This window comes from Thunnus maccoyii, chromosome 4 (genome assembly GCF_910596095.1).
Source record: "Thunnus maccoyii chromosome 4, fThuMac1.1, whole genome shotgun sequence".
NCBI classification, from domain to species: Eukaryota; Metazoa; Chordata; class Actinopteri; order Scombriformes; family Scombridae; genus Thunnus; species Thunnus maccoyii.
Genome location: NC_056536.1, coordinates 15,491,184 through 15,517,631, shown reverse-complemented (window position 1 = coordinate 15,517,631; position 26,448 = coordinate 15,491,184). Strand labels below are relative to the sequence as shown.

The window sequence follows — 26,448 nt, the reverse complement described above, 5'->3', positions numbered from 1 at the left end:
AATGCATTCTTTTACATAGTATACACTTATGCATTTTGATAACATGAATATTATTTTAGGTGACCCCATTGGATCAAATTAAGACAGTGACAATCATATGGCAAACATAAAATCTAATAGTTTTTCTCAACATTTAGCTCATACATTACAATTAATACCAGAAGCAGTGGAAGGAAGACATTAAATGTACCACTAATAGATGTGGTTTTACAAAAAAGGAATGATCATTTAATTAAGGTCAGTGCTGATATTTATTTGTCATGAATGATTTAAAAGGCACACTCATACCATGGCCTTAAAGGTATTATCCAGTCCAAACACTTTATAGCTAAACACGCCGCTCTTCAGTGAGACAGATCTCTGGAATTCTGAGTGAGCAAATGGAAACTTGGTATTAAATGAGGAAAGTTAATGTAGTTTAAAAAATGTTTTACTGGCTCCTTCTCAACCATACTTCCTTTTTAGGAATACAAGCAGCCTGTTATCTTAAACATAATTTGAGACATTACATATCTTAATCTGTTGTCAGCATATTAAACTTTGCTTTCCATTTGTTCAGCAGAAGTGCTGCTCATTTAGGGTCAGTGTTAAATGCCGACACCACACGCCCCATCTGAGATTTCTCTTCTGAGTCAAGTCTTTAAAATGGACTCAGCCTTTCACAGCCCAAACTCATTTATTAAAATTAACAACACTGAGTCATATTGTTTATATAACAAGCATGATATATCATCAGTGTAATAAAAAAGGATGACTGGATGTTACCTTTTAGGGCATGTATGCAGATACCATTCGATTTGATTATTTAACGCATATAAAACAAAACATCTCTAAAATAATATACATTGTTACACAGAGTTTGTTTTGGCTCAGCCCAAATTGCATGGAATGTACTCATAAAATATAAATGCCATTGACAAAAAACAATGTTATCTTCTGTTCCATTCTTGTAGCCTTCATTTGGCACTGTGCGTAAATAGGGTAAACAAACAAATCAACAACTGTGATCTAATAACATAAGCAGTAGCAACTAAATAAGTACATACACATGAAAGCATGCAAGCAGGCTTTTGTTTAAACACGTGACACGACATAAGTAAAATGCTAGTTGGTTATATGTCATATGTTTCCTACACGTCTTACTCTTAGTTTTCATATGTAACACTATGTCTGAAGTGCTATTAATAAGTTACATTCAGCATAAGTAAAATAATTCCTCCGTTTTGTAGCAATTTAGAAAATAAAATAGATATCTCTGTTTATCCCAGGGCAACTCTGTGTCGAAGATCACACCACAGGCGCTCTCATTAATACCTGTGAACAAAATACAATGTTACTATTCACATGTGAATTTAAACTGCATAGAACTGCATCTTAAGAAGGATGGATAATAAAAGATATACAGCGGGGTGAGACCTACCTGTAATAATTAGGTTTGAAAGGGCCGTTCTTGTTGAGGCCCATGTACTTGGCCTGTTCGTCAGACAGCTCTGTCAGGTGGGCGTCAAAGTTTGGAAGGTGCAAACTGGCCACATACTCATCTGGAGGAAAGAGACAGATTGCAGTCTAAACTTTCTAATGTGCAACATTTTTGCTTTGCTGAATGATGCCATTTTTAAGTCAAGTCACAAGGTGGCAACACTGAGTAACACAAGTGAGGAAAGCTTTGGCTACAGCATGCTTCTTCCTCTTCTTTCTATGATCATTCTTAATAAATCTGTGATCTAAAACATAGTTTCTGTGGAAACAGAGTTGGCTCTTACCCATCTTCTTGGGCAGAAGATACACATCCTGTTTATAACGTCCCTCTGGAGCATTGAACAACTCAATCAGGGCCAGGGCCTACAGACAACACAGACCACACAACGGCTGTAAGACTCACAAGCAACTACATGTCACTGCAGAATAGTAATGTGGTGTGCAGAGAAGGAAAACCTTCTCCAAGCGTCTGTCCTGAAGTGTGAGTGGAGGAGCATTAAATCCTACTCGTGTTACTTCAGCTACAGAAAGTATTTTCTCTTCTGGGCTACACAGAGAGGATGAAATTACTAACCTGAGTTGTAGCAGTGATGGACAACACAAACGTAGGCACTGTGGAGCAGCTCAGATTTAGGAGGCGACCCTGAGAAATAACAGGAACCGCAGTAGCTGTTAGCTGTGGGGTCAAACAGCTGTGACAGACTGAGACACTTACAGGACTTATTATTCTTGAATTTTCCACCAGGTTTAACTGACCCACGGGATTCAATTACAAGACGACACAGAGATATCATTGTAATTTTACACACTACAATATTTCACAATTGTGAAATGTTACAAATCCTTAAATAAATGCAAGGTGTCTAGGATTAAGTGTGGTGTCAATATATGATATTTATGATAGACTAAGTATAGAGACTAGACTAGTATTGCAGAGGGAAATCACCTCTGCCAGTAGGACAACTCTCTTTCCATCAGGCCAGATGATGTGGTCAACCTGAGAGCGCACCCTCTCCCAGGTGAGCTCAGGGCTGCGCAGACTCGCCTGAAGACATAAAAGACAGGTCAGTCCTACAACTAAATGACAAACAAAAGCTCCAAGACATGAATAAAGTATATACAAAAAACTGAAAACACATTACCACATCAATCTCAGTGTTGGAATGTCCCATATTGCAGACGATGCAGCCATTCTTCATTCGGTCAAGCTGTTCTCTGGTAACAACATTCTTGTTGCCTGTATTGAACAAAAACACAACAACAACAATATGATATAAACAAAGTCACTGATGTTGAAGTTACTCATGATTGTGGAGGATGAAAATCAAATTTTAAAAATGCTTCTGTCATAAGAACAGACTTATAACTACTTGTAAATTGTGATTGTGATTACTGTCATTACTAGCACATGGACCCAAAAAGCATATTTTAACATTTAGATGAAAAGTCTATTTTTGACCTTAACTGGGATATTTAAAGCATGTGTGCATTTATATGCTGGAAACACTGAGATTATCAAAGCAGAAGTAATGCATGTGACTGCATGGGGCGCATTACCAGTGCAAGTTATCACCACGTCCATCTGCCGGATGACCTCACTCAGCTTGACCACTCGGAACCCATCCATGCTGCACGAATACATGAACAGATCATGTTGTTTAAGCAGCACAAACAGAGTGAGAGCAACTTAAAAATGATAACGTGTTGTCATTCTAGCATCGCAGCTACTCTGATGCACTACAAAAACATTTACTGATGTAACAGTATTGAATGGTAACAGTTATTCACTCACCATGCCTGGAGGGCACAGATAGGGTCAATCTCTGTGATGCACACAATGGCTCCGAGGGCCTTAAGAGCAGTGCAGCAGCCTTTCCCCACCTACAGACCAGGGGGCAGTAAAATACTTCATAAAACAGAAGTCTTGCATACACGCTAAATACACATAAACGGGTCTACTCCACCTGTTGAAAACTGAGTCATGCCATCTAAAGTGAGAATGTTTTCAAAATGGAGAATGACTCACCTCTCCATAACCACACACAATGACTTGTTTGCCTCCAAACATTATATCTGTGGTCCTCTTCAAGCTGGCAGAGACAAGCAAAATGACACTCTTTCAAATACAATGAGTCTTAACAAAAGAGAAACAGTATCCAGGTTGTAAACAACAGCTAGATTTCTGTTTTTTAAAGTATTGGATGAATCGTTCTGCTCACCCATCCAGGATAGATTCACGGCAGCAGTAAAGGTTGTCAAACTTCTGCTTGGTGACAGAGTCATTCACATTCATCGCAGGGACGCTCAGCTTGCCGGCCTTAGAGAGCTGGTACAATCTGAGAGTGGACAGTGGGAAGCATGTTCAGGCAGATTTGCACACACATGCACATATCCACACACAACACTGAGCTGCAATCCTGTGTGACCTGAAACTTTCCGGACCATCTGGCTAATTGATCCCATTGAGAGTTGCACATGTACAGCTGCTGTGACCTGTCATGTTTCTCAAACAGGCTCCAGTCAAATCAGGCCAGTGACCTCTTCAGTCTACAGTGTCAGTCTGTATTAATACTAATATGACTTATGTAACTGCTTTTGATACTGTTTGTGCAGACACTGTATGACATACAGAAAGCTTGGATTGCTTCCAGCTCGGCTCCATCTAGAGAACAAAAATATGTAAACACGTCATGGGAAAGGTCTCTAAAAACAGCTTCATCACTGCGACAATAGTGGGTCTTATCAGGCTGAATAATAAAGTTTGTTAGCTATAAAAATAGTCTAGCAATCAGCACTCCAAAGAGCATCAAAGATGCCAAATCATATTTGCCCAAAAAGCAGGTGCATCAGTGAAAAATTATGCTAAATAGTTTTATATGGCAAGTGGAGCAATATTAAAAATTATGAAAACATGTTCTAAAGCTATCCCACAGCATAAACTTACCATACCATAACTCTAAACCTTTGACCAATATCAATGAATAAAGAAATATTACCACAATCTTTATTATTTTCAGTCCCTTAGGCTGTCAAAAACTGTGCCAGAGACCTGCCAATGTTATAAATTCTTGATGTCTATGAGAGAAATGCTTTTTTGACAGCCTGGGTCTTACTTTTATCATCAGTCCCTGTGTCCAAAATCTGACTATGAAGCAGTGAAAAGAGAAAAGAACTACAAAAACAGACACGGATTGTACTAAAAATATTTTTTTCTTCATTCTCTACTTCCTTTAAAACTCCCAAACCCATCAAATATAATCCCCGTCTCACCTATGAACTCCAGTAACACTCTCCTCTACGATGCCCCGGACCTTCTTGAAGACACTGGGGTACTTCTTGTAAACCCAGTGGGTCAAGTCTCCACCATCATCCAAGATCTAAGGAACAAATCAGAGGTAACAGCTTGAAAGATAACCTCTGAAATAAAGGCAATGATAGAACAGTAGAGCAGAGAACACACAGAGGAGAATCGACTAAGACTGGTGTTAGGTTTATTATGAGATTGTTAGGTTGATACCATATTGGCCTGCCAGCCCTCAGTGTTGACACAGCGATCGATGCACCACCAGAAGTCGTCCTCTGACTCACCCTTCCATGCAAACACAGACACCCCTGCAGCAAACAAAGCACAGACAGCTAATGGAAAAGACAGCAAGCAGAGAAGGAAAGGACTGGCCGGCTGCATGAGCAACAGGTCCATTAGCGCACATTACACAGTGAAAGTACATGTGCCATTGGTTACTGCTGAGTTACAAGTAGAGCTGCAACAATTAGTCGATGAATCAATTAGTCGATCAACAGCAAATAATATTTTTTAATCAAATATTCATTTTGAGTCATTTGTTAAGAAAAAATGTCCAAAATCTCTGATTCCAGCTTCTCAAATGATTTTCTTGTGTATTTAATCTCCTATGATGGTAAATTAAATATCTTTGGGTTATGAACTGGTCGTTTATGATCGGGACAAAAAGAGGACATTTGAAGATGTTACTTTGGGAAAGAGTGATCGACATTTTTCACCATTTTCTGACATTTTACAGACCAAATGACTGATCGATTAATCAAGAAAATAATCGATAGATTAATCAATAATGACAATAGTCATTAGTTGCAGTCCTTGTTACAAGTTGCATCAGGATTCATTTAACATTACTGTTAAACAAGATATTTCAAACATAATCAAAACTACATGCAGCAACATTTTTACTGCATTTTAGACACTCATAATAGTTAATGTACAGACCCATAATCAGGTTATTTTTAGTAAACAGGAACCTGTTGAATCATCATGTAATTAATATTGAAGCTAATGCAAAATAACATCCACTGCTATGAATATACACATTTTATATCTAATGTTAATCTACAAACCATTACAAAACTTGATAAGACTTGATAGTGGTGATGTGCTCTTCTTGGCTTTGTGTCATAAGCTGACTGTAGTAAATATCAGCTGATTGTTTTTGTATCCAACTGAGACAAAGCAACTCTGATGAGATTCAGTTGCAAAGCATCTAGTTGCAACAAAAGGTTTTACATGTTAACAGTGACCTTCGAGAGGAGATGATCTTACCTATCTCAGCAAGAGCAGCGGCCACCTCATTCTGAGTGGAGTAGATGTTACAGGCAGTCCAGCGACACTGGGCCCCCAAGGCTACCAGAGTCTCAATCAGGACCTAACAGGGAACGATGGAATATACAAATACGTGAAGAGGTAGCCGTGGTAAAGAAGAGAGGGTGATAACAGTTACAGTTATATGCAGTGAAAAGGATAAAAGGACGTACTGCTGTCTGAGCAGTGATGTGAGTACAGCCTACTATCTTCGCCCCGGCCAGTGGCTTCTCCCCCTGGGCTCTCTTCCTCAAGGAGATCAAGGCAGACATGTCTGGGGAGTAAACACATTGTGCACAAGTTAGTGTGAGCTGAAAGGACATAAATGTTGGGTTTTGTTTTGGGAGATAGAAAGAATGATGTACCATTTTGAATACAAAATAAGCCCTTTCTACAAGTTAGGTGTGCAATAAACGGCTGTAAAATGGAGACTGATTGAGCAAAAATGTCAGCAACAGCTGTTGCTGCCCAGGCTTGAGCCTGAAGAACACTTGTCAAGCACTCACACCTACTTATCACTCACACAGGCAATATAAACAGCCAGAGAGACAGAAGAGAGAGGGAGGTGATTTGTGAGTATACAAAAATAACAAAATGCCTCAGATGGTAGAGGAGGAATCTCAGAAAGAAAAGTAACAAGAGATGAACTGAGAGACTGAGCCCTGCTCTCAGTTTGTTTTGAGATCAGGAGAAGGACCTTTTATTAATCGCTGACTCAAATACTGTCCAAGCAGCAAAACAGATGCCATGTGATATCTATCAGGGTTGTTCCCTGATTCATTAGTCATCAGTCATGACAGGTAGCTCAAAGCTCTCTTTGTACATATGATAATGATATCAAATCTCTTACTGAAGGCGACTGTATCACAATAAAATCACAGAAAACTTGTTAAACCAACATTTTATATTGATTCAACATGTACGCTATTGCCTCTCTGAGTAGGAGACAGAGATTCCATAAATTCATTTTGATCAGTTTTGATTGTATGATTCATTCCTGAATCATACAAAAGGCTCCCATGATTCTTTATATTATTTCATATTTAGAAATGGAAAAAAAAAAATCTATAATCTTTGAAACGCCAACAATGTGCCAGTAAGGTCAGACTAACCTTGTTCTGCTATTTCAATTTCGCGACGGCCAAATTCGGCCTGCTTGATGTTCTTCACACAGAAGTCGCTGCTGCCATGGGTGTTGACCTGGGCTTTGTCCCGGGGGGAGGTTTCATCATCGGAGCTGTCGGTGTAGGATGCAGCTGGCAAATGGAGAACACAAAAGGTCATTATTGTGGAGAAGAATACAAAAAAGACAATTATGAAATATATATTCATGTCCATTGTGTGAGAGGTGGAGCTTGTGTACGTGTTTCCTGTGTGTGTGAAACTGTTTGCAGTGTACTTGTGTGTGTGCGTGTGTGTGTACTTTTGTTCAAATATGTATGCTTATATAAGCTGAGCGTACATACTTGATTCCAAAAGATGATGTATGCACTTAAAAAAAATAGATTATCAACCATTTGGAGCTTACAGTGATCTTAAATCTCAACAGTAATCGTTTATAATCTCCATCAGTCTGTCGGAGTACAGTCTGTGCTCTAACGTCTCATAGAAGTGGAATGAAACTTTCAGGTACCTGAGCTGTAGCTGTCTGTAGACGACTGCGAGATGGACCGAGAGAGGGAGCGGCGGCCTGCCTTGGTGGGGTATTTGCTGAATTCCTGTTTGTCCTCTGTGTTCGCAAACTGGATCTGTAGAGAACCGGAACAAAATGGAGCACAACATGAACATAAAAGGCAAACAAAATCCGGACATTAGTCAGTTTGTGTTTGGACTTTTTCTGTCTGTATGCACAGATGAAGTGTCAACAATGACATCAGGGGAGCAAGGAAGAGTGAGGAACAAAAAGTACCATCTCACACATTAACAGCGATAATGCTCTCATTTATACACTTTTGGTAATGTGTTCACACTCCGTTAGTTTAGACTCATTTCACTGTTTCAGCCAATTAAAATGTCCTTTCAAAGGTAAATCACCTGAGCCTGTTACAGTAAATCACAGGTGGATCAGGAAGAGGGAGCTGACGTCTATTTTTAGATGCTCCCTCCTGCTCTGTGATTTATGCTTTGTTCCAATACACAGGCTTCAGTTGTAGGTGTGGTTCATCATGTCAACCCAACCCTTCAAAGGGCCCTAGATCAAAGACCTGGAAGCGCATAAAGTGAATCAGTACACCGCTAGCTCACCTATTTTTTATATTAGCCTTTAGCAGAATATTTCAGTCTCGACTGTCCGATCTTCGGCATTAACTGCAAAGGTTGATCCAATTTTTTAAAATCATATCATACAGCTTGTGAAAAAAAATCCAGTGCCTTGTGTGAATTTGGCTCTATTTAGTGTTTACAGGCTACAATTAGACTTAGGATCTAACAAATCCACCGAGTGTCTGGCTGCACTGGTAGTACACAACAGTCAGTTGTCAACATTAGAGGGATCAAACCCTCAGGTGCTTTAGTAAGTGGGTCAGTTACAACAGTAAGGAGTCACTAGTTAAAGTCCAGTAGAACAATCTACGTTGATCCTGACAATAATTAAATATAGACCAGGAGAATTCAGGAACTATCCCGCGTAGATCCCTGTTGGATTAAGGCTGTAGTTTCTATTTTGCTTACACCTGGCACTGTAAATAAGTGGGACTGTAACAAAGAGACTGTTTCTGGACAGGTCACAGTCATACTACATCTCAGCATATTACTAGAATAGCACGTCTGCAGGTGGGTATCAGGCCTGAACCTCATGGTGCCCTTAAGTTTTAGACTCTATGGCTTTGACTTTGACTGCTCTGTTCCCATGAAAGACTCAATGTCACACCTAACAAGCAGTGTTGTACTATTGCTTACTGTATACTGTAGGTTTAGCAAGAGGATGTATTAACATGATTGTGCATGTGACAAATGTTAAAATGCCCGATGAGAGCTGCTGTGAACTCTGCCTTTCCAAGAAACCCTAATGGTGTCTTGGTGGCTTAGTGGCAAGTGTGTTGGATCATATCCAAGCTCACACTTTGATGTGTCTCATGTCTTCCTCACAACATTGTGTATCATCAATATATCAAAGCATGCAGTCAAGGGCGGCAGACTTTCACTATGCTTATTGTCAATAGAGGAAAGCCTTCAGACATTTTTTTCGTGACTTATTTCTTCCTTTATGCATTCATTCCTTTTTTATCATGACATTTTGGTTTTTTTTGTTTTTAAATTGACTCACTGGATGTGCTTTTATGGGTAAAGCATGGTCAAAGGCCTCCTTGTTGATTAGACTTTATAATTCTTGGTAATTTGACTTAAACAGCACGTTTTCTTTAAAGGTGCAGTGTGTAGAATTTAGGGGCATCTAACGGAACGGACTTGGCAGAAATGGAATATAATATTCATAAGTATGTTTTAATTAGTGTATAATCACCTGAAAATAAGAATTGTTGTGTTTTTGTTACCTTAGAATGAGCCCTTTATATCTACACAGGGAGTGGGTCCTCTTCCACGGAGCCCGCCATGTTGCACCGCCATGTTTCTACAGTAGCCCTGAATGATGGGGGGAGGGGGGTATTCAGTTGGCTGCAATCTGCAACCTCACCGCTAGGTGCCACTAAATCCTACACACTGCACCTTTAACGATAGCGTTAGACAATTCTAAGCAGTTAGAATCATCACTTTGGCTATTCTTGAAGTCCTTCACTGCTTCGTTCTCTTCCTGAAACATTCGCTTTGCCTCACTGATAATCCTTTCAAATATCTTCATTCATTGTGGCAATGCTGTGTGATTTCCTTGTTCTCTTATTTTAGATGTCCATAGTATGTGTTTGGACTAAAAACTTACGTGCAGGCCAGCAGAGTTGACACAACACACAGACGATAAATCCGGGAACACATGAATGCCAGACTAACAACAGTGAGTTGGGTAACATTTGAGTGTGATGTGCACTGCACATACGGACCTAGAGCTATATCTTTAAGGTATAGTTTAGTATTTTGATAATAACATTGAAGAGTGTTTGTTTGTTTAGTGGCACAACATTAAAGCAATAAGAAACAGAAACATTTTCCACTGTCCAACAGGTTGCTGAGAGGATAGTTTTCTGAGTTTAAGTTCACAGTTGGGTGAAACTGGCTTGAATGATTCAGTTGCTTGGTAGTTGCTACGCAAACATTTAGACAAACCAAGCCTGATATATGGGGTTCATACAGCTAGCGCCAACATCATTTATGATCCCTGAGCAACTGGTTTTCTTAGACTAAATGGTTTCATCTAAAACTTGAAAAGTCTCATGATAACTGCTATAATTTTAATTTGAAATTAATTTAAAATTTCAGTAACTGTGGCTGAAATGGCTAAAACCGTTAAGTGTTTACATCTCACAATCTCTTTCCAAGGGCAGTGACACCTGGGCCTCAACAGTCTACTGTGTCAGTATGAAGAAACTCAAGAAGCTTGTGAGACAGTGTGAGCTGAGCAGATCTCTGCATGTCTCTGTTTTCACAATTGACAGTGTGCTCTATCTCACATGCTTGCAAAATACTAATTTTATGTTAGCTTTGCATCAGTTCGGACTCTTGAGGATCCAGCAGAGAGTTTTTTTGTACAGTCCCTTGAACTTCTGCACTGTTCTTCCCTCAATTCTACACATCAAATTAAAGAATCTCTCTCTTTTGGTTACAGCATCAAGGATAACAAGAGGTTAATCTGCTTAATGATGAATTACTCAGTGTTACTTAAGACGGCACTCTGTTTCTGCTACTCTTACACAGTGACTACCTCAGAGGTAAGCAGTGAGAGTAACCATGGCCTTTTGAGAAGGAGATCTTACTTGTAATTGCATTTCAGTGAAACATCTTTGTTGCAGGTCAAATAAAACCTTTCTGTGTGGACTGCACTGTTGGATAAGACAAAAAAAATCATTCTACCTAACTACAAAAAAGACAGAAAACTTGTGACATGCCTGAAGCAACTCCAGCACATCTGAGTGTGTGGGATATGCAGTATCTTTCCGGTGATGCATTAGTAGCAACTCACCCTTTCTCTCCCGTGCCCATGTTTGTGTGCCATGGCTGCCTGTCACTGCCTGGTCTCTCCAGTTTTCCAGCCTACTTCCCTTTGCCTGTGTGTCCTCTGTGTGATGGTACTAGGTGTCCCTGATGCTATTATCCCAGAACACTCCCAGGCAGAGCCAGGGGGAGGTTCCCACCTATTATCGTGATTTCTAATGGCCAACCTGGAGAGAGAGAGAGAATGAGAGAGAGGCCTGGAGAGAAAGGGGAGGTTGATTCTAACTGAGCTTCTCTCTCACTCTCTTTCACTCTCCGCTTCTGCCCTTGACAACCAGCTGCTAAAGTCAGTAGGTTGTATTCTATGGTTGACTTTTAAGTGCTGAGAGAGCGAATGCAGGGACAAGTTGCAAAGAGAGAAAAGGTCAAGTATGTACATATGCACAAACTAGAAATAGGTGCAGAGAAAAATTACACGCATATTGAAAAAACACATTTGCTGCAGCTTTTACTTTCAGGCTTTACTCCTGATTTGGACGACTAAATAAAAGGGGATTGACAGGAGGAATTAAACCCTGTTTCCATTAGCCTTCATCTGCATCAATAAGCGGCCCATCCAGTCCCATCCTACAGCTAAAAATAACCTTTCTCTCCTAGATAGCAGGCCAGGTCACAGACTTAAGCTGTGGTGTGACAGTCAGTCTGCAGTGTAAGGGCTCAATGAGGGCCTGGCATAAGGAAGGCGACATTACCTACTTACCCAGACACCACTAGCGCTCTGCAGTGCCATCTGATTGAAAAGACATACAGTCTGATCCACATACTGTAGATGTTTGTATAAACATCAGGACCTGAAAACAGGCTAATGACAGGAGTCCCATTCAACAAGTCAAAGACAGAAAGTCTGAAATATTTTTTTATAATGGTGCATTAACAGTAAAAAAAAAGCTAATGTCAATGAGGTGAAATTCTTCACAGGTGTACTTACTAACAATCACTGTACTTCCTGTTGTCTGCAAATGGCGCCTGTTTAGATCAACGCATGCATGACGGATTACACAGTGTTGTGAAAAAAACATACAGTGAGCTAATCCCTCCTCCAGAACTATGTGACCTTTAGCACCAACTATACCTTCTACTTCTGACTATACACCTCAATCATGAGGAATTTGAATATCAAGGTAACACATGATCACATATCATAAACAACAACAAGGGAATGCAAAAATTATTCAACAACCAAAAAAAAAAAAAAAAGTAAAATGAGAATTAAGAAAGTCAGAATGCTGAAGACAAATACTGTAGTTTAAGGAGAGAGATGCAAAAGCACACCTGAGAACACAGTGGAAAACGATGAAACTAGTCAGTATGGACGTGTTATATTTCTCAGTTTATGGTGACTCTCCCCCAATGTTAATATGGGTCACACTGTGGGACAAACACAGTACTTTGCTTGTGTAGACTATCGAAAACAGAGTCTTTCAAATATTTCTTATATCATAAGCTCTTGTTTGTAGAAAAATGTGACAATGCTGGTGAAAATTGGTGAAGTCTAGGTAATGCTTTCAGCCCAAACATTAAAAAAAATCTAAGTTCAATTCGACCACCAAGAGGCACCAAAGACAGAAATGTTCAAATTCTACACAACAGGACTTTAAAAATAAATTCTGAATCTGTCTCTGTGCTAGTTTTCATTTTTAAACAACCCAACCATCAGCGGCATTGTCAGATCATTTACTGTATGTTTCCACACTTTGATCTAAACTCGCCAGGGGCGGAAAAAAATCTGCATTTGACCTTCGTGAAACTCGACGTTGTGACAGACAAGATGAAAAGGTGAAAATAAGGTATGAACGCTTTTGCGCTTTTATGTAAAACAGCCCACAGGGATCAGATAGAAATGATGATGCATGAACAAATTCACAGTGAGTGAGTCCGGTTCCCGGGGGGGCGTATTGTGTAACTGCTGGATAGATTCAAAGAGAGAGAGGAGGCAGAGTAGTGGCGTTCTTTGACTTTCCCACCCACACACACACACACACACACACACACACACACACATTCATTTCATTTTTCATTTGTAGAAGTGATTGTTTTTGCCCGTAGCGTCTTTCTGGTTGATTATGTGACAAAGCAAAAGACATCCAAAGTCTAATTTCTCATGTGTGATACTGTCTGCAATATTAATTTGGTTAATTATTTTTTTCCAATCATTTGCTGTATTTGTTTCGCTTAATTCTTTTTTTTTTTATGCAAACAGTTGGCTCAGTTTGACACTGGGCTCTCACATTTATTCGTAACACACTGCTTTGTTTTCATAAGCACACTGCACATTCCTACCATCCAATATGTTTTCAATCAGGCTCCCTGAGGCGGCTCACAGTCCACACATTATTGCCTCGTCAGACAGGGGGTCGGAGGTAATATTCTGAAGTCTATGAGCCCCGCTGCTGGGAAAATTGATATTTTTACAATTCTGATTTTGTCCACCTCTTGCAGACACACTTAAATGCTACAAAGTAACATACATAATCCTACATTACAACATAAGAGCCCACCAGTAAATACTAGCTCACAATTTTCAGGTTTTGTTGAGACTATCACAGGTGCTGAAGTTAATATTTTTGTTAAGTGTCTTTGATGGTGTCGTGATGGTCCACTTGTTGTTTAGTGCACATGTTATCATGATTTCTGAGATACATCCACTCACAACATTTCATAATTTAACAAGATAAATGAGTCATGTTAATCTGAGCACCAGCTGGCAGTGTGTCAGTGTTAAACAGAGGTCTGGTGATCTCCATCTCAACAGTGAGTTTTTTAAGGCCAAATCTGCCCGCTTACAGAAGTAGAAAGATGCTACAAACATCCCAAATGATGTAGTGAGGCAACAAAATCATGATCAACGTATTGTTTATCAAACACAGAGCATCAAGTTCAGCTGTAGGTGCCAGAATAGGAAGTAGATCAGTCACCTATACTGCGCAATTGTTCAATACCTCATGTAGAGCCTAACAGATGTCAAATTAGTGAGGCTGGGAAGATTGCAATAATAGTAAATATAACACTAAATGATGTAATAAATGATGGAGATAAAATCATCATAAATATTTATAAATAAAAAGCATGACTATAGTACAAAATACAATTATATTAACATTTATTAAGTAAGGACCAAACATTTTATTATTAAAATGCAGCTAATTAAGCACTTATGTACTGATATTTCTTTTTGGATATCTGTTGAAGTACTGTATGTTCCAATATATTTACTACTTTAACCTATGCACACTGATGAATGTGTCAGGCTCTAGTGTCTTGATTTTACAACACAGACAAAGTGCACCAGTAAGCACTGGTGTCAAAGTCAAAGGTCACCTTGAGTGTTAAAGAAATACTTCACAATAGAGTTGCCATGTTTGACAAAATACAGAGTTTGTGACATAGTCTTGGCAAAAAGCTTTCACTAAACCAGTATAATCAGTTTAAGGACCACCAAACCTTTAAGCAAAGTAAACAAAAAAAAGTCACAGGAGTTTTCTTTCCAACATTTGAGCACGTTAGTTCTGAGAAACCAGAAAGAAGCTTTCAGCCCGCTAGTCTGTTCAGTGTTTATCCGCTGCCTGTTGCCAGCTGTTACACACGGTGGTGGATTGGGAATGATATGAGCAGCCACCTCAAGGGAGTCATTCGGTCTGATGATTCTTCTGTGCCGTTGTATAACAGCCAAGAAATTCAAGGCCTTTTTCTCACAGGTGCACCTTGTGCTGTTGACACGTTTTTATCATGCTGTTCCCATAACTGACAGTGATGAAGCCCACACATACCGAACACTCCTGAACAAATTCAAGAGCGGCATCACAAACACAATCATGGCCTCTCTTGTCACTACATACAGACATTATCAACTTTTATAAATTACATTCCCATCACCCTAAACCTTCAACGAATTCAAAGCTGTGCGATTGCAATTCACGGTGGATTGAAATTCTTCAGAACAGCCAACACCTTATTTAATACTTCAGACTGTCTAAGCTAAGGCACAGTATGACAGCTGGTGTATTTCTTTACTTTGCAGAGGTCTTAAATCAGAGGTTTAAGAGCTCAACCTGGCTTTTAGTTGTTTCCTGCCTGCAGGATGTTGGCATGATATAGACATTGTGATTTAAATAAACAGGAAGGCTACACCATGGCAGATTTAGACAATAATCCTTTCTTTGCTCTTATATATTTTCACCTCAGTAATAACATGGTAGCAGCAATGATTAGACAAACACCATATAGGAGACAAGAAAGTCAAGTTTTTATCATTGTGGCCTAACTTCTCTGATTATTTTAAATACATTAAAGATCAGATTATGTCTCACTTAGCAGAGGGGGGCCTGGCTGTAACATTAAGTTACATGTGACACTGCAGCATCACATCACATGCATGCCTTAAAGCTGCATCGGCCTCTATCTGCTGTCAACTTCAGGCTGAAAATGCAGATGCTGCCTTATGAATGCATGACAGACATAACCCTACATCACATTGCATTGCCTTGCCTTGGTGATGCGCTTCACTGCAGTACAATGCGTACCGAGGCTGATTTATCCATGTGCCTGCAGACTGGTACACACAGTCTCTTTAGCCCAGTGACAGTGACTGATGGCGGAGATCACGTTTCTTACCTTCTTGACGGATTTCAGAGTAGGGACGGCCGTGAACGCTGCAGAGGGCATTTCCCCGACGTTCATGTTCACATCGCTGCTGTTCTTGCTGACAGTCAACGCGGAATATTTTTCCGCAACGTTTTCGGTCTCTTTCACATATTTCGTGGCTTGTTTAACCTCCGCCTTGCTGTCCACAACCGAGTCGGTCATTGCATCCAGGTGGTGTTGAGCTGTTTCTGGGGTGGAGAGAGAGAGGAGAGGAATAAATAAAAGCCGGTTCTGAATTGAGTTCAGACTAACGTTAGCTTTGTCCGTCGCTTTCTTGCTCTCTTGGCTAAGCTATCGTGGCTTAAAATGACCGAACCGACGCTGAAGCACGACGCGGGGCAATAAGTAGCCTACTTGAAACGAGATTAACCTGTTATCTGTCTTCACTACTTTCTACAAGAGCCGCACGAAGACTTGTTTCGGTCCTCCGGGTCTGCTGTCATCCACAGACAGCAACATCACCGAGGGGAGGGGGCGGTTGTGTTGAGCCTGTCACCTGAACAAGTGGGCAGTGTGTAACGTTAGACGGTGATTATCCAGTTCGCGCCGGTGGAGAGGGGGAGGTAACGGATGGGGGGTCGTTACTCGTTACCCCATATTAAAATAAATTACATTATATTGACTCGATACTTTCGTTACTTGCGTTACTTGCAAGCGTATACCGGTATGTTGTTTCCATGGTTGCACTGTTGCCCTGCGTTAGGTCTCCTAGGAAGCGGGGTACAAATCCCGCCTCCTGCGCTATGATTGGCTGACTGTGGCACCAACGTCTATAATCTACAGCGACTGATTGGCAGAGCTTGATTGGGACAGAGTTTAACCTGGGAGGTGGGTTTCAGGGCAAAATACCAATGTTATTTCGCCCCATATCAGAAAGAAATTAAATTATCTTCATTCAATTGTTTTGTTACATTAGACGAAACTCTTTAAATATGCAGAACTAATATAACCGATTTATTACAATTTGCTCAGATTCATCTTTTGGGATGAAAGAGAAGTACTTATACTGTACTTGTGTATTTCAGTTTTATTCTACTTTATACTTTGATACCACTACATTTAAGAGCCAAATGTTGGTGTTTTTACTCTACTACATTGATGTGACAGCTATACAGTAGTTACTAGTAACTGTAGATTAAGATTTGCATGATTATTTCATAAAACATGATGCACTGTTGATTAAACTACTCAACATCATAAAAAGTGGATAAAATCAGCTCCACCAGCCACATTAAAATGCCTCTTTTTATGTTATTGGACCAGTAATAATTATCCAATTACATAATACATGTAATAATATAATACTATGAGAGGGCCCATGCATAATGAGCACTTTTACTTTTGAAACTCAGTTTTGGAAGGCAGGACGTTTACTTGTGATGTAGTATTTTATATTAGTTTGTTTACTTTGGGGAAGAAACTGAGTACTTCTCCCTCCACTGAGCATGTTATGATCTTAATGTTACAATAGGATTTAAGTCGATATAAAATAAGATTATCTGCAGTTTATTATAATATTATTTTAACATTATACTGAACAAGATGGCAGACTACCAGAGTTTGCTAATATATGTGTAATATACAATGTGCAGTACAGGTGAAACTTTTTATTCGCCGAGTCAATCTCCCCCAAAAAAGAATCACCTATTTTTCTAATTCATTTTTTATTGAGAAAAGTACAAAAAAGAAACATTATGCGTCATACATTTTGTCCCTTTCCAAAATAATCACCTATTTTGATAATCAATTAATGGTTGAAGTCATTTTTGCTTAACATGTCCTGGTTCCACCATCTAAATCTGGAGGATTTGTTGCTTTGTCTTATGTGATAGTAAACTGAATATGGACTGTTTGTTGACAAAACAAGCAATATGAAGACATCACCTTTGGCTTTAGGAAATTGGTGATGTGTATTCTGTACAATTTTCTAACTGTTCCTAAACCAAACAATTGATTAAAACAAGAAAAATCTGCAAATTGATGATAGAAATAATCATTGGTTTAAGCCTCAATATAGGGGGCTTGAAAACTTCACATATTCATAATTTGAACCATCAACAATATTAATCAAAAGATACGTCACTTCTGCCACAATGGTTGACAGATTTAACTTCTGACACACAATAAAAGTAGTTAATAGTTTGATGATTTGGTTGATATCCTGCAAAAATATCCAATCCAATTTGCCACAAATAAAACTATCAGCATTCAATAACTGCGGCTCCCACAAGGCTTTGATGGCAAGCTAACAGCTCATGGAAAAAGTGATGACATTACGACAAATAACTTTGAGTCACTTATTACAGTTTAATTGACATAGGTTCCATGAATTCAATGTCCAACCTTATTTCATTATAAAAAAAATAGCATTGCAGAGCTGCATCTGATGGGTAAAAAAAGCTACTATCTACAATGAAACAAACCAAACACTTAGGTGGACTGCCAATGAAGTAACTACGTGGATAGAGCCATTGTTTTCTACAAACACTAAGTCTTAAACATAAAATTGTATAAAATGCATCCACAAAATTGGGCAAATTAGTAAGTACATCCAATACACACTGGGGAAGAAAAGAATTTCTGTACAATATTTTCACATCAGTATCACATTTCAGTTTTTGCTCCGTGATGGTTGGTTGGACTTAAGATGCTGAGTCCATTCCCCACAGAGCATGGGTTGAAAAAATATGAAATGTCAAAATACAGGACATCACGTAAAAGATATGACACAAGTGTAGCATAAATGCGTAATGAGTGTCTCTGGAAAAAAAAAAAAAAGGCTGTACCATTTACAAAAAATATTTAAAGCAACAAGTATCCACTGGTGAGAAATTCTCAGCTTTTTAAAAGGACCAGGGTTTGACAGAGTATGGCTTCACAGCTATTATCTCCTCTGTGTGACTGGCCCTGGTTCCCGTTTCCTTTCATTATTGTCCAAACAAATCACTGTGAAAATAAAAAGCTGGTCCTAAGTGCTTGACCAGATAAGCTGAGTATGTAAGCATTCTCCATTTCAGACACGAGGACTAGAAAAGTCCACAGGCTCATCAGCCACATGGCCCGCTCCCTGGAAGACCAGCGTAGAAGTTGAAGAGATAACAGAAGAAACCCAGTGGTGGCACTGTGGTTTGGTGTGTGACGGTGGGGAAGGAGTGAGTACAAGTGAGAGAAGAAGGTGCAGCAGATGGGTAAGCTGTTATGAAGAGTCTCAGGCAGGGGAAAGTTCACAGACAGATGTGATGATGCTGGCGACGGTGCTACGAGACCCGGATCATCTGAGCCACCGTCTCATCGGCTGCTGCCTGGGCTGCCTCCTGCTGTTGCTGTGTGAGGGGAGGAGAAAGGATCAGTGAGGTCACTTTATGAGTTACAAATTTAGAAAAATTATACATTTTAAGGGAAGTCCAATAAATTTAAGTGCTTAGTTGACAGATTTAAAACATACAGTATCCACAGGCTTGAGTCAGTATCCTTTTCTTATTAGAGTGATGTTATTCTGCACAAATCTCCTTACCTGTGCCAGGGCCAAAGCCATTTCCTCCTTTTCCTTAGGTGAAAAGAAACGGCCTCCATCTCCTCGCTTGCGCTGCATTGCATGACGGTGGCGAGACTCGTGCAGGTATTTCTGCGAGAGAGAAAGCAGGTGAATCGGACCATGGTCAATTTAACATTATGAGGACATTATTGTGCCACCTCTGTGCCAGTACTGGTTACTTCATCCCTCCAAAAAGCATATTTTCTTACCTCTCGTGGTATCTAGCCATGCAGATACTTGTCAAGGTTTGGAGATAATCTTTTCTGAGATTACATGGCTAGATACCACTAGAAGTAGGCAAGAGAATATGATTTTTGTAGCTGGTGAGTCAAAGACACCTAGATATTTTTCTCACTTGTTTATACAGTGTACGGTGAAAGCGTAGTCGTGTGTGGTCCATGATTATGACAAATGTGCCTTACCCTCCTTTCTTTGGGGATCTTGCCCTCAGCCTCCAGCTTGGCTCGGGCCTGTCTTCGCTTCAGGATGCGATGGTACTGCTTAGCATTGACATACAGGGGCTCTTCCTCAAGCATCTCAGCCCCTGGCAGGGGGATACGCTGCATTGTGGGAACTCCGCCACCTCCAGGCACCATCTGATGGAGGGGGAGACACAAACAGGCACACAGTGCTTAGAACCACTGCCAGGGAAAAGCATAAAAACTGTATATACTGACATAAACAAGAAGTTACAATGCAAATGGTTAAATCAGTATCACATCAATCATTAGGCCATTATTCAATACTGATATACAGTAATACATCACTATACAGGTTTAAATTTTAAGTTGCATGTTAGAGATCCTGCTAACTCACACAGATGTTTTAAGTTATTCTCGCTAATTAAACTCCTCTACAGACTGAATTGTAGAATTCGGAATTTCGTGAGGTCACCAAGTTTCATGAATTTAAATAAGGTGCAAGTTGTCCCGCCCCATCAATTAATGGGCTTTTTTCACAGCTGTTAATATGAAGGCTATTTACAAGTCGGAAACTGGTAATTACTTTGATATGACATGAACATGGCATAAGGCTTATTGACAGAAAGGTGCAGGAGGCCGATCACACTGACGTGACAATGCGTCTAACCAAGCATAATAACTGAAAACACCTGTGTGGGTGGATTATTAAATAAACATGTTGATATTAACTGCATGGTTCAATAAACTCAAGTAAAAATAAAACAGAATTAAAGATCACCAAAATCATTAATTCATCTTATCATTACAATATGATTCCATTAAAAGATAAATATATTTCTACAGTATATCAAAAAAGATAAACGATAATTATATTTGGTGTTATTTAAAGCTTAATGACCTCCACCACACCACACACCCTCGTGTGAGACTAGATAAAAACAAAAAAGGTAATAAGATGTTGGGTACCTCTGCACAGGGTCTTACCATGACCATTCCACCTGCATTGACCATGTTGCCGGAGACGGGCAGGGTGACGGTCACAGTGCCTTGGCCGCTGTTAGTGGTGTTGGTGTTGGCACCCCCTGCCTGTACAATCTGGGCACCTGCCAGGCTGGCAGCTGGAATTGTGATCATTCCTGCAAAACACAGATCAACATCAGCATTCTTCATTCTCAAATTGAAAAGTGAATAGAGCTTTAGAAAGTCCATAAAGCAGAAGCAAAACTCAAAATGTAGATGAGTTTACCCTGCTGCAAGACGGTACCGTCAGCATTGACAGGCTGGTAGACAATGGTCTGTCCGTCAGCTGTCTGTGCCACTTGTTGGCCCTGCACGCTGATCTGCTGCCCCTGTGGGACCACATGTGAGGAGAAAAAAGACACTTAGTTATAATAACAATGATTAAAGAGATGTGCCGCTCTATTGGTTAGGATTTCACACCTGGTTCTGTCCAGCTGTGATGGCTGTCTGGGGCTGCTGGATGATGATCTGCTGAGGCTGACCCTGCTGGCCCTGGAGCTGAAGGGTCTGACCGCCCTGCAACTGGATCTGACCTGGCTGCACCAGCTGGATCTATATGCAGACAGAATAACACCCACCCTTTACATGTACCAATACTATTTCATAGAAAACGGTTTGTCTTTGTGCAAGATTATGTGGCAAAATTTGAATACGGATCTAGTAACTGAGCCATATCCCTCACCTGCTGTAGTCCCTGAGCTCCAGATACCGGGACTTGCATTATGGTTTGACCCTGGCCCCCCGACATGGCTTGCACCATGATGGGTTGCCCTGATGATGTGATGAGCTGGCCACCGCTCACCTGGACCATCAGTGGCTGCCCCTGGACCTGCAGAGAGATTCGGGAAACTGTTACAGCAGCACTGCCAGTCAGTGTGATTACGTGCTCTTATGTAACCGGGTTAGCTTTCACCACTGAGCCGATTTCTTAAATGTCATGTAAACAAGAAAACTGGTTTGTGTAATCGGGGTGATTAGGGAAACTGATTTCCCCTGCTAGATTTCTCCTAGAGAATGCCGATTTCTTGAAGAAGTATGTGTATTATATACTCTCTAAAGACTTCAGACATTGAGAATAACAGCTGAGCAGCTGGATGAAAGGACAGGTCATTACAAGTCTATTACACAGAGCAACGCATTCTCGTATCAAAAATATTTCCATCCAACGTCCGGCTGAAACTGAAAGTAACACAAAGTAGCCTGTAGAATTATGAATAAGTCAGTTTCCGCTGCTGAACATTTGACTATTTGCTTAATTTAAACACATTTGCGATGCAAGAAAAGCTTCTTTCTGTCTGTCTTCGCCTCTCACTGAGCTGTGAGTCTGCTACGTCACAGACAGGCACAGCCAATACATTACAAGAGAGCCTTGCTTCCAAAATAAGGTCAAGGGCAGAAAAGAAATCTGAATACTGACCTGGTGTATGTATCTGCTGATTTACAGTAACATGATAACTACAGTGAATAAACATGTTCTACCTGTGTAACCTGGTTTCCTGAGTTATCTAATTTCTTGTGTTTGCTTCCTCAATATAAACAGGTGACTTAGAGGACTGCACACAAATGACATGAAATCAGAAACATCCTGGATACCACAGTATGGAAAATAGGATTTGATGATACACTATTAGTCTTTGTGTTTTGGGAGATGCAAACATTAAACCATACTGCCTATGCACAGTATATCCTCAGCTATTCTGTGCCATGAGGTCAAACATAACATAGACTATAACTGTGTATCAATTCTTTATTCAGCAGTTGTATATTTACTGAAATACTGTTGCTGAACCAAGAGGTTACATTAAGTTAATTTAAACTCAATGTGTTTAAATGTCATCATAAACTTGACTAGACAAGGTGGTATCATCAGTCTAACTTGTGTTCACATATTCAACTTGACATGTACAGATGATTCATCTGGCATCCATAAATGAGTGAGTGACCACTATGGGCAAGTGAAAGCATGTGGCAGCAGTTATGCCATGGGGGAAAATGACAGAGGGAAGGAACCCATTGCCATTTTCCAACAAGACAGTAAGAAAAAAATATAGCTAGATGGTGAGTACCAAGTGACAGCTTGTAATGAATATGGATCCATGCCATTCAATGCTGAAACCCAAAAGGTTCTGCTAACAGCAAAATACATCCATGTGACTCATGTTTCAAATGGCTTTTGTCCTTATCTTGAAGAACAAGATCTGACTTACAAAACTTGCTTTTCAAAGCAAGCGACAAACACGACTCTGACAAACAGCAGTCCTTTGACAACTATGAGAGCATAAGCGGAAACCCAAGGCTGACACACAACACACTGTGCTGAGGAACATGCAGTTCAGGCAGCTGCAAGACATGCTGGGAGGGGAAGAGGATGAACCAAACAGCACAGAGATGGGTCATGATAAACAGCCCTGGTTGTAGCATGCAAATTCATAGGCTGTAAGACTGTCATGACACTGACACAGGGCGGCGGTGACACCACTACCTGGAGTGTCTGCACCTGCTGGCCTGAGGCCGTCACCACTGGCGCCTCTGTTTGCAGCTGCACAGCCGTCACTGTGCCCTGTGTCTGCAGGCAAGGCAGGACAATACAGTCTCAGAAAAGTAAATACTTGTTGGGAAAATAGATCTGGAGTCCGCTGGAACGCTTTAATTTTGAGTACCTGTTACCTGTGAGCTTACAGCAAAAGGTTAAATTGTTGTGCATTTTTAAAGGAACTCGGATGGTAGGGCATGCTTTTCTTTATAAAAAACAAACAAACAAATTAAATGAGTAACTTCTCAGCTCACCTGCTGTTGGATCTGTCCATTGGCAGTCTGCACAACTATCTGCTCTCCAGTCGTAGTGGTGGCAGTGGTGTACTGCTCCATAGCTTCTTATTTATTGCCACAATCCTCTCTTAAGACAAAAGAAAGACACATACAGTATGAGCTAATGTTACATGGAAAATGTGCATGTCTGTTTTAGATCCAACTTTAGCCCACAGCCTTCTTATCCACGCAGAAAGAAGGGTTGTTTTGTCTTTCCAACCTTTATTTAACATCATTATGTGCTTCCAACTTACACATTATATTAATATAGACACATTGGAGGCCCATTTTAATTTCAATTCGTCATGCTAGCATGTGAAATGTTGTTTCTGACGTTTAGAGGTGATATATGAACACATACTGGGTGATATGGGTCAGCATTCAGACTGTTTGATTAACGGGATATTTTCGTGAGCGCTAACAAGCCTAGCTAGCGTTAGTTAGCGTGTTCAAATAAGCATAAAACGGAAGCTAAATCAACAGATTAACAGTTAACGTCAATCTTTATGTGCTGTTGTTTCTTATAGTCGATGATACATTACTAGACGGTGTTTACTCGTGGGTGAATGTTGGCGTTATCAACCATTCCTTTGTTTGATATTTCAGCTAACTAACCTAGCTAACGTTAGCTGAGGCTTGTCGACCACCACAGATCATGTTTCCTCGCAGAACTCAACACCGGGGACAACAAGTTATTTGCAGCCTGAACAGTCCGGGACGCAGCGGTCCAAACCGAGCTGTCACTCGAGGTTTTTTTGCATTTAGCAGGGTTAGTAATTTGGTTGGTCCATGACAAACCAATCCGTGCTGACAACTACCAATGCCTTCAATCGGGTCTCCCTTACCGTGTCTTCGCTGTCCGGTTTCCCTCTGATTGGCTCCAGTACAGCTCGCTAAAGCCCAATCAACAAAGTGAGCGGACAAAATGGCGCAAATGAAAAAAACGGCGCCCGGGAGGAGATGCGCATGCGCATCTGCGTCACACATGATGGCGTCACGTAATGGAGGGAGCTGCACGTGCTGCCCGGCAGATGTCGACATTTGGTCGCATTTATGCTCTTCTTTCTTTCTTTCTTTCTTTCTTTCCTCCAGACTTTATTAAATAAACAAGTCACACATCAACCAACTTAATACCAGGGACACAGACATGACATGAGGGAGCAAAGGGAGCAGCATAAATTATATAAATAGTACGGGAAAAAAAGATTTTAAATAAATATATATTAACACATCTTTCAGAAGCGTTGTAAATAAAAGGACAGTTTTCATAGCTTTAACATTTTTGAAAGACTTAATCGAGTCAAAGTAACTCTTCAGCTCAGTTTTAAAAACAAGCAGGACGACAAGCTGAAAAACAAATTTTACCCACTTCAGTTTCACAAAGGTCAGAAGAAACAACAGGAAAATTAAAATCTATATATCTCAGCAACATAGAGACTTAGACTGTTCTGCTGTTCGGTTTGTTTTTTTGTTTGTTTTGTTTTGTTTTTTGGAAAACTTTCTTTATATACAACAAGGAGGTACAACAACAATTGCCATACAATTTACTTCCTCTAAAGTATTGAAAGTCTTCTTAGCTTTTTTGTTCTTTACATCTTCCATTAAGGTAATTTTTTGACTCAAATTTTCTTATTAATCTGAGAGACTCATGAGGTCTTGGTCCCTGTTACAGAAAGCATGGTCTTATTTTTGAATGCAGAGTGTAACAACAATGAAGTTAATAACTTTATAAAATTGCTTGAATTTCTTGTGAATTTCATATTCACAAGGCCAGATTTCTTCAGTTTCTTCCAAACAAAAACTTGCTTTAGGTTGAACTTCAGACTTTCTATGATTCTGTCTGCGGGGTATCTAAAAACCAAAAAACTTTAAAGACATCTCATCTCTTGAGATAGGATGGACCGCTGTCAAATTAATCCTGGAATGTCATGTAATTGAAATCACATGACTTCACACATGTGATGCCATAGACTGGGGCAATGCGATCTTCCAATAAGTAGTACTTGCTGTGATTTAGTGTTGAGGATATAAATTTGTCATAAACAAAGCACTGTTGCTGATTGTTATCAGATTGTGTTTATGACATATTCATGCATCAGAATATGCTATAATGTGTTTTATATGTTTTATTTCAGTCAATTTTTCATTGTCTCACTTTAGATACTATAGTGGGACAGTCATATATATCCTTAAAGTGGTGAAGTATGTATTTAAATACATTAAATGTGTAATACCAATAATTATTCAAGGGTCTTAGTCTTGTAATGGATTTCAGATAGTTATTGGGTGCAGATATAATGTATTTGCTTCATATCAAAATGTATTGCTGAAGTGCCAACTGCAGAAATTATCCCACATTACTCTAATTCACCCTATTTTACATTGTACAATTTTTTTTCTGCTCGTGTTTTTGTGATCAATTTATTTCATTTTTTCTTCAAATCTCCCTGTACTGTTGTTTGTATTGTAATATTACTGTGCTGTTAATACACTTAAAAAATAAATAAATCTTTGGTTAAGGTGCTATGTTGCTTGAGTTCAATAATATGTGGAATTTACCAAGAATGATCAGCAGCTGAATTGTATATTATATATTATATATTATAGGTAATATTGCTCTCCAACCCACTGAACACAGAATATCACATCACATACATACGTCTCTACATTAGCACTCATTTTCCTAGTTATAAAGTTTTGCATATCTAACCAAAAGAAATTTGAATGAGCACAGTGAAAAAACAAATGAAATATTGTTTCTCTATGTGAATTGCAAAACACACAGGCATAGTCCAAAATCTTTCCAACACTTCTTTTACAGGGTAATTTGA

General features: G+C 39.7%; 2 protein-coding genes across 9 annotated transcripts; both read right to left on the bottom strand.

Moving 5' to 3' along the window:
* Positions 1 to 232: 232 nt before the first annotated feature.
* ahcyl1 (adenosylhomocysteinase-like 1) lies at positions 233 to 16,650 on the bottom strand. 4 transcript variants are annotated; one of them, XM_042407832.1, is made up of 18 exons: positions 16,495 to 16,650; positions 15,803 to 16,020; positions 7,725 to 7,839; positions 7,204 to 7,347; positions 6,265 to 6,365; positions 6,053 to 6,155; positions 4,997 to 5,091; positions 4,750 to 4,856; positions 3,699 to 3,815; positions 3,506 to 3,569; positions 3,272 to 3,360; positions 3,037 to 3,107; positions 2,622 to 2,716; positions 2,426 to 2,524; positions 2,054 to 2,122; positions 1,764 to 1,842; positions 1,421 to 1,541; positions 233 to 1,314 (listed from the first exon to the last, which is right to left on the bottom strand). In XM_042407832.1, the coding sequence occupies exons 2-18, from the start codon at positions 15,992 to 15,994 to the stop codon at positions 1,308 to 1,310; spliced, it is 1,668 nt and encodes a 555-aa protein (XP_042263766.1). In that variant the 5' UTR covers positions 15,995 to 16,020; positions 16,495 to 16,650; the 3' UTR covers positions 233 to 1,307. The 4 variants fall into 4 exon arrangements, with proteins under 4 accessions (XP_042263766.1, XP_042263765.1, XP_042263768.1 ...); XM_042407831.1 differs by lacking the exon at positions 16,495 to 16,650 and adding an exon at positions 16,203 to 16,488; XM_042407834.1 differs by lacking the exon at positions 16,495 to 16,650 and adding an exon at positions 11,160 to 11,358 and having other exon boundaries at positions 15,803 to 15,861.
* A 1,465-nt stretch (positions 16,651 to 18,115) lies between these two features.
* nfyal (nuclear transcription factor Y, alpha, like) lies at positions 18,116 to 24,583 on the bottom strand. 5 transcript variants are annotated; one of them, XM_042410015.1, is made up of 10 exons: positions 24,233 to 24,456; positions 23,597 to 23,705; positions 23,289 to 23,375; positions 21,492 to 21,638; positions 21,230 to 21,361; positions 21,036 to 21,138; positions 20,774 to 20,925; positions 19,790 to 19,963; positions 19,347 to 19,457; positions 18,116 to 19,155 (listed from the first exon to the last, which is right to left on the bottom strand). In XM_042410015.1, exons 2-10 carry the CDS (start codon positions 23,675 to 23,677, stop codon positions 19,090 to 19,092), a joined length of 1,053 nt encoding a protein of 350 aa, XP_042265949.1. In that variant the 5' UTR covers positions 23,678 to 23,705; positions 24,233 to 24,456; the 3' UTR covers positions 18,116 to 19,089. The 5 variants fall into 5 exon arrangements, with proteins under 5 accessions (XP_042265949.1, XP_042265945.1, XP_042265948.1 ...); XM_042410011.1 differs by lacking the exons at positions 23,289 to 23,375; positions 24,233 to 24,456 and adding an exon at positions 24,463 to 24,583 and having other exon boundaries at positions 20,756 to 20,925; XM_042410014.1 differs by lacking the exon at positions 23,289 to 23,375 and having other exon boundaries at positions 20,756 to 20,925; positions 21,054 to 21,138.
* Positions 24,584 to 26,448: the final 1,865 nt, after the last annotated feature.

Bases quoted from the DNA above. Each gene is read 5' to 3' on its own strand.
- ahcyl1 (XM_042407832.1), bottom strand. From the start codon at position 15,994: ATGACCGACTCGGTTGTGGACAGCAAGGCGGAGGTTAAACAAGCCACG. The intron at 7,348-7,724 runs GTACCTGAAAGT...TCCATTTGCCAG, and splicing joins TACAGACAGCTACAGCTCAG to CTGCATCCTACACCGACAGC. The intron at 3,361-3,505 runs GTGAGTCATTCT...CCTGGTCTGTAG, and splicing joins TTGTGTGTGGTTATGGAGAG to GTGGGGAAAGGCTGCTGCAC.
- nfyal (XM_042410015.1), bottom strand. From the start codon at position 23,677: ATGGAGCAGTACACCACTGCCACCACTACGACTGGAGAGCAGATAGTT. The intron at 20,926-21,035 runs GTAAACTCATCT...TGTGTTTTGCAG, and splicing joins CGGTACCGTCTTGCAGCAGG to GAATGATCACAATTCCAGCT. The intron at 19,458-19,789 runs GTAAGGCACATT...TCTCTCTCGCAG, and splicing joins AGATCCCCAAAGAAAGGAGG to AAATACCTGCACGAGTCTCG.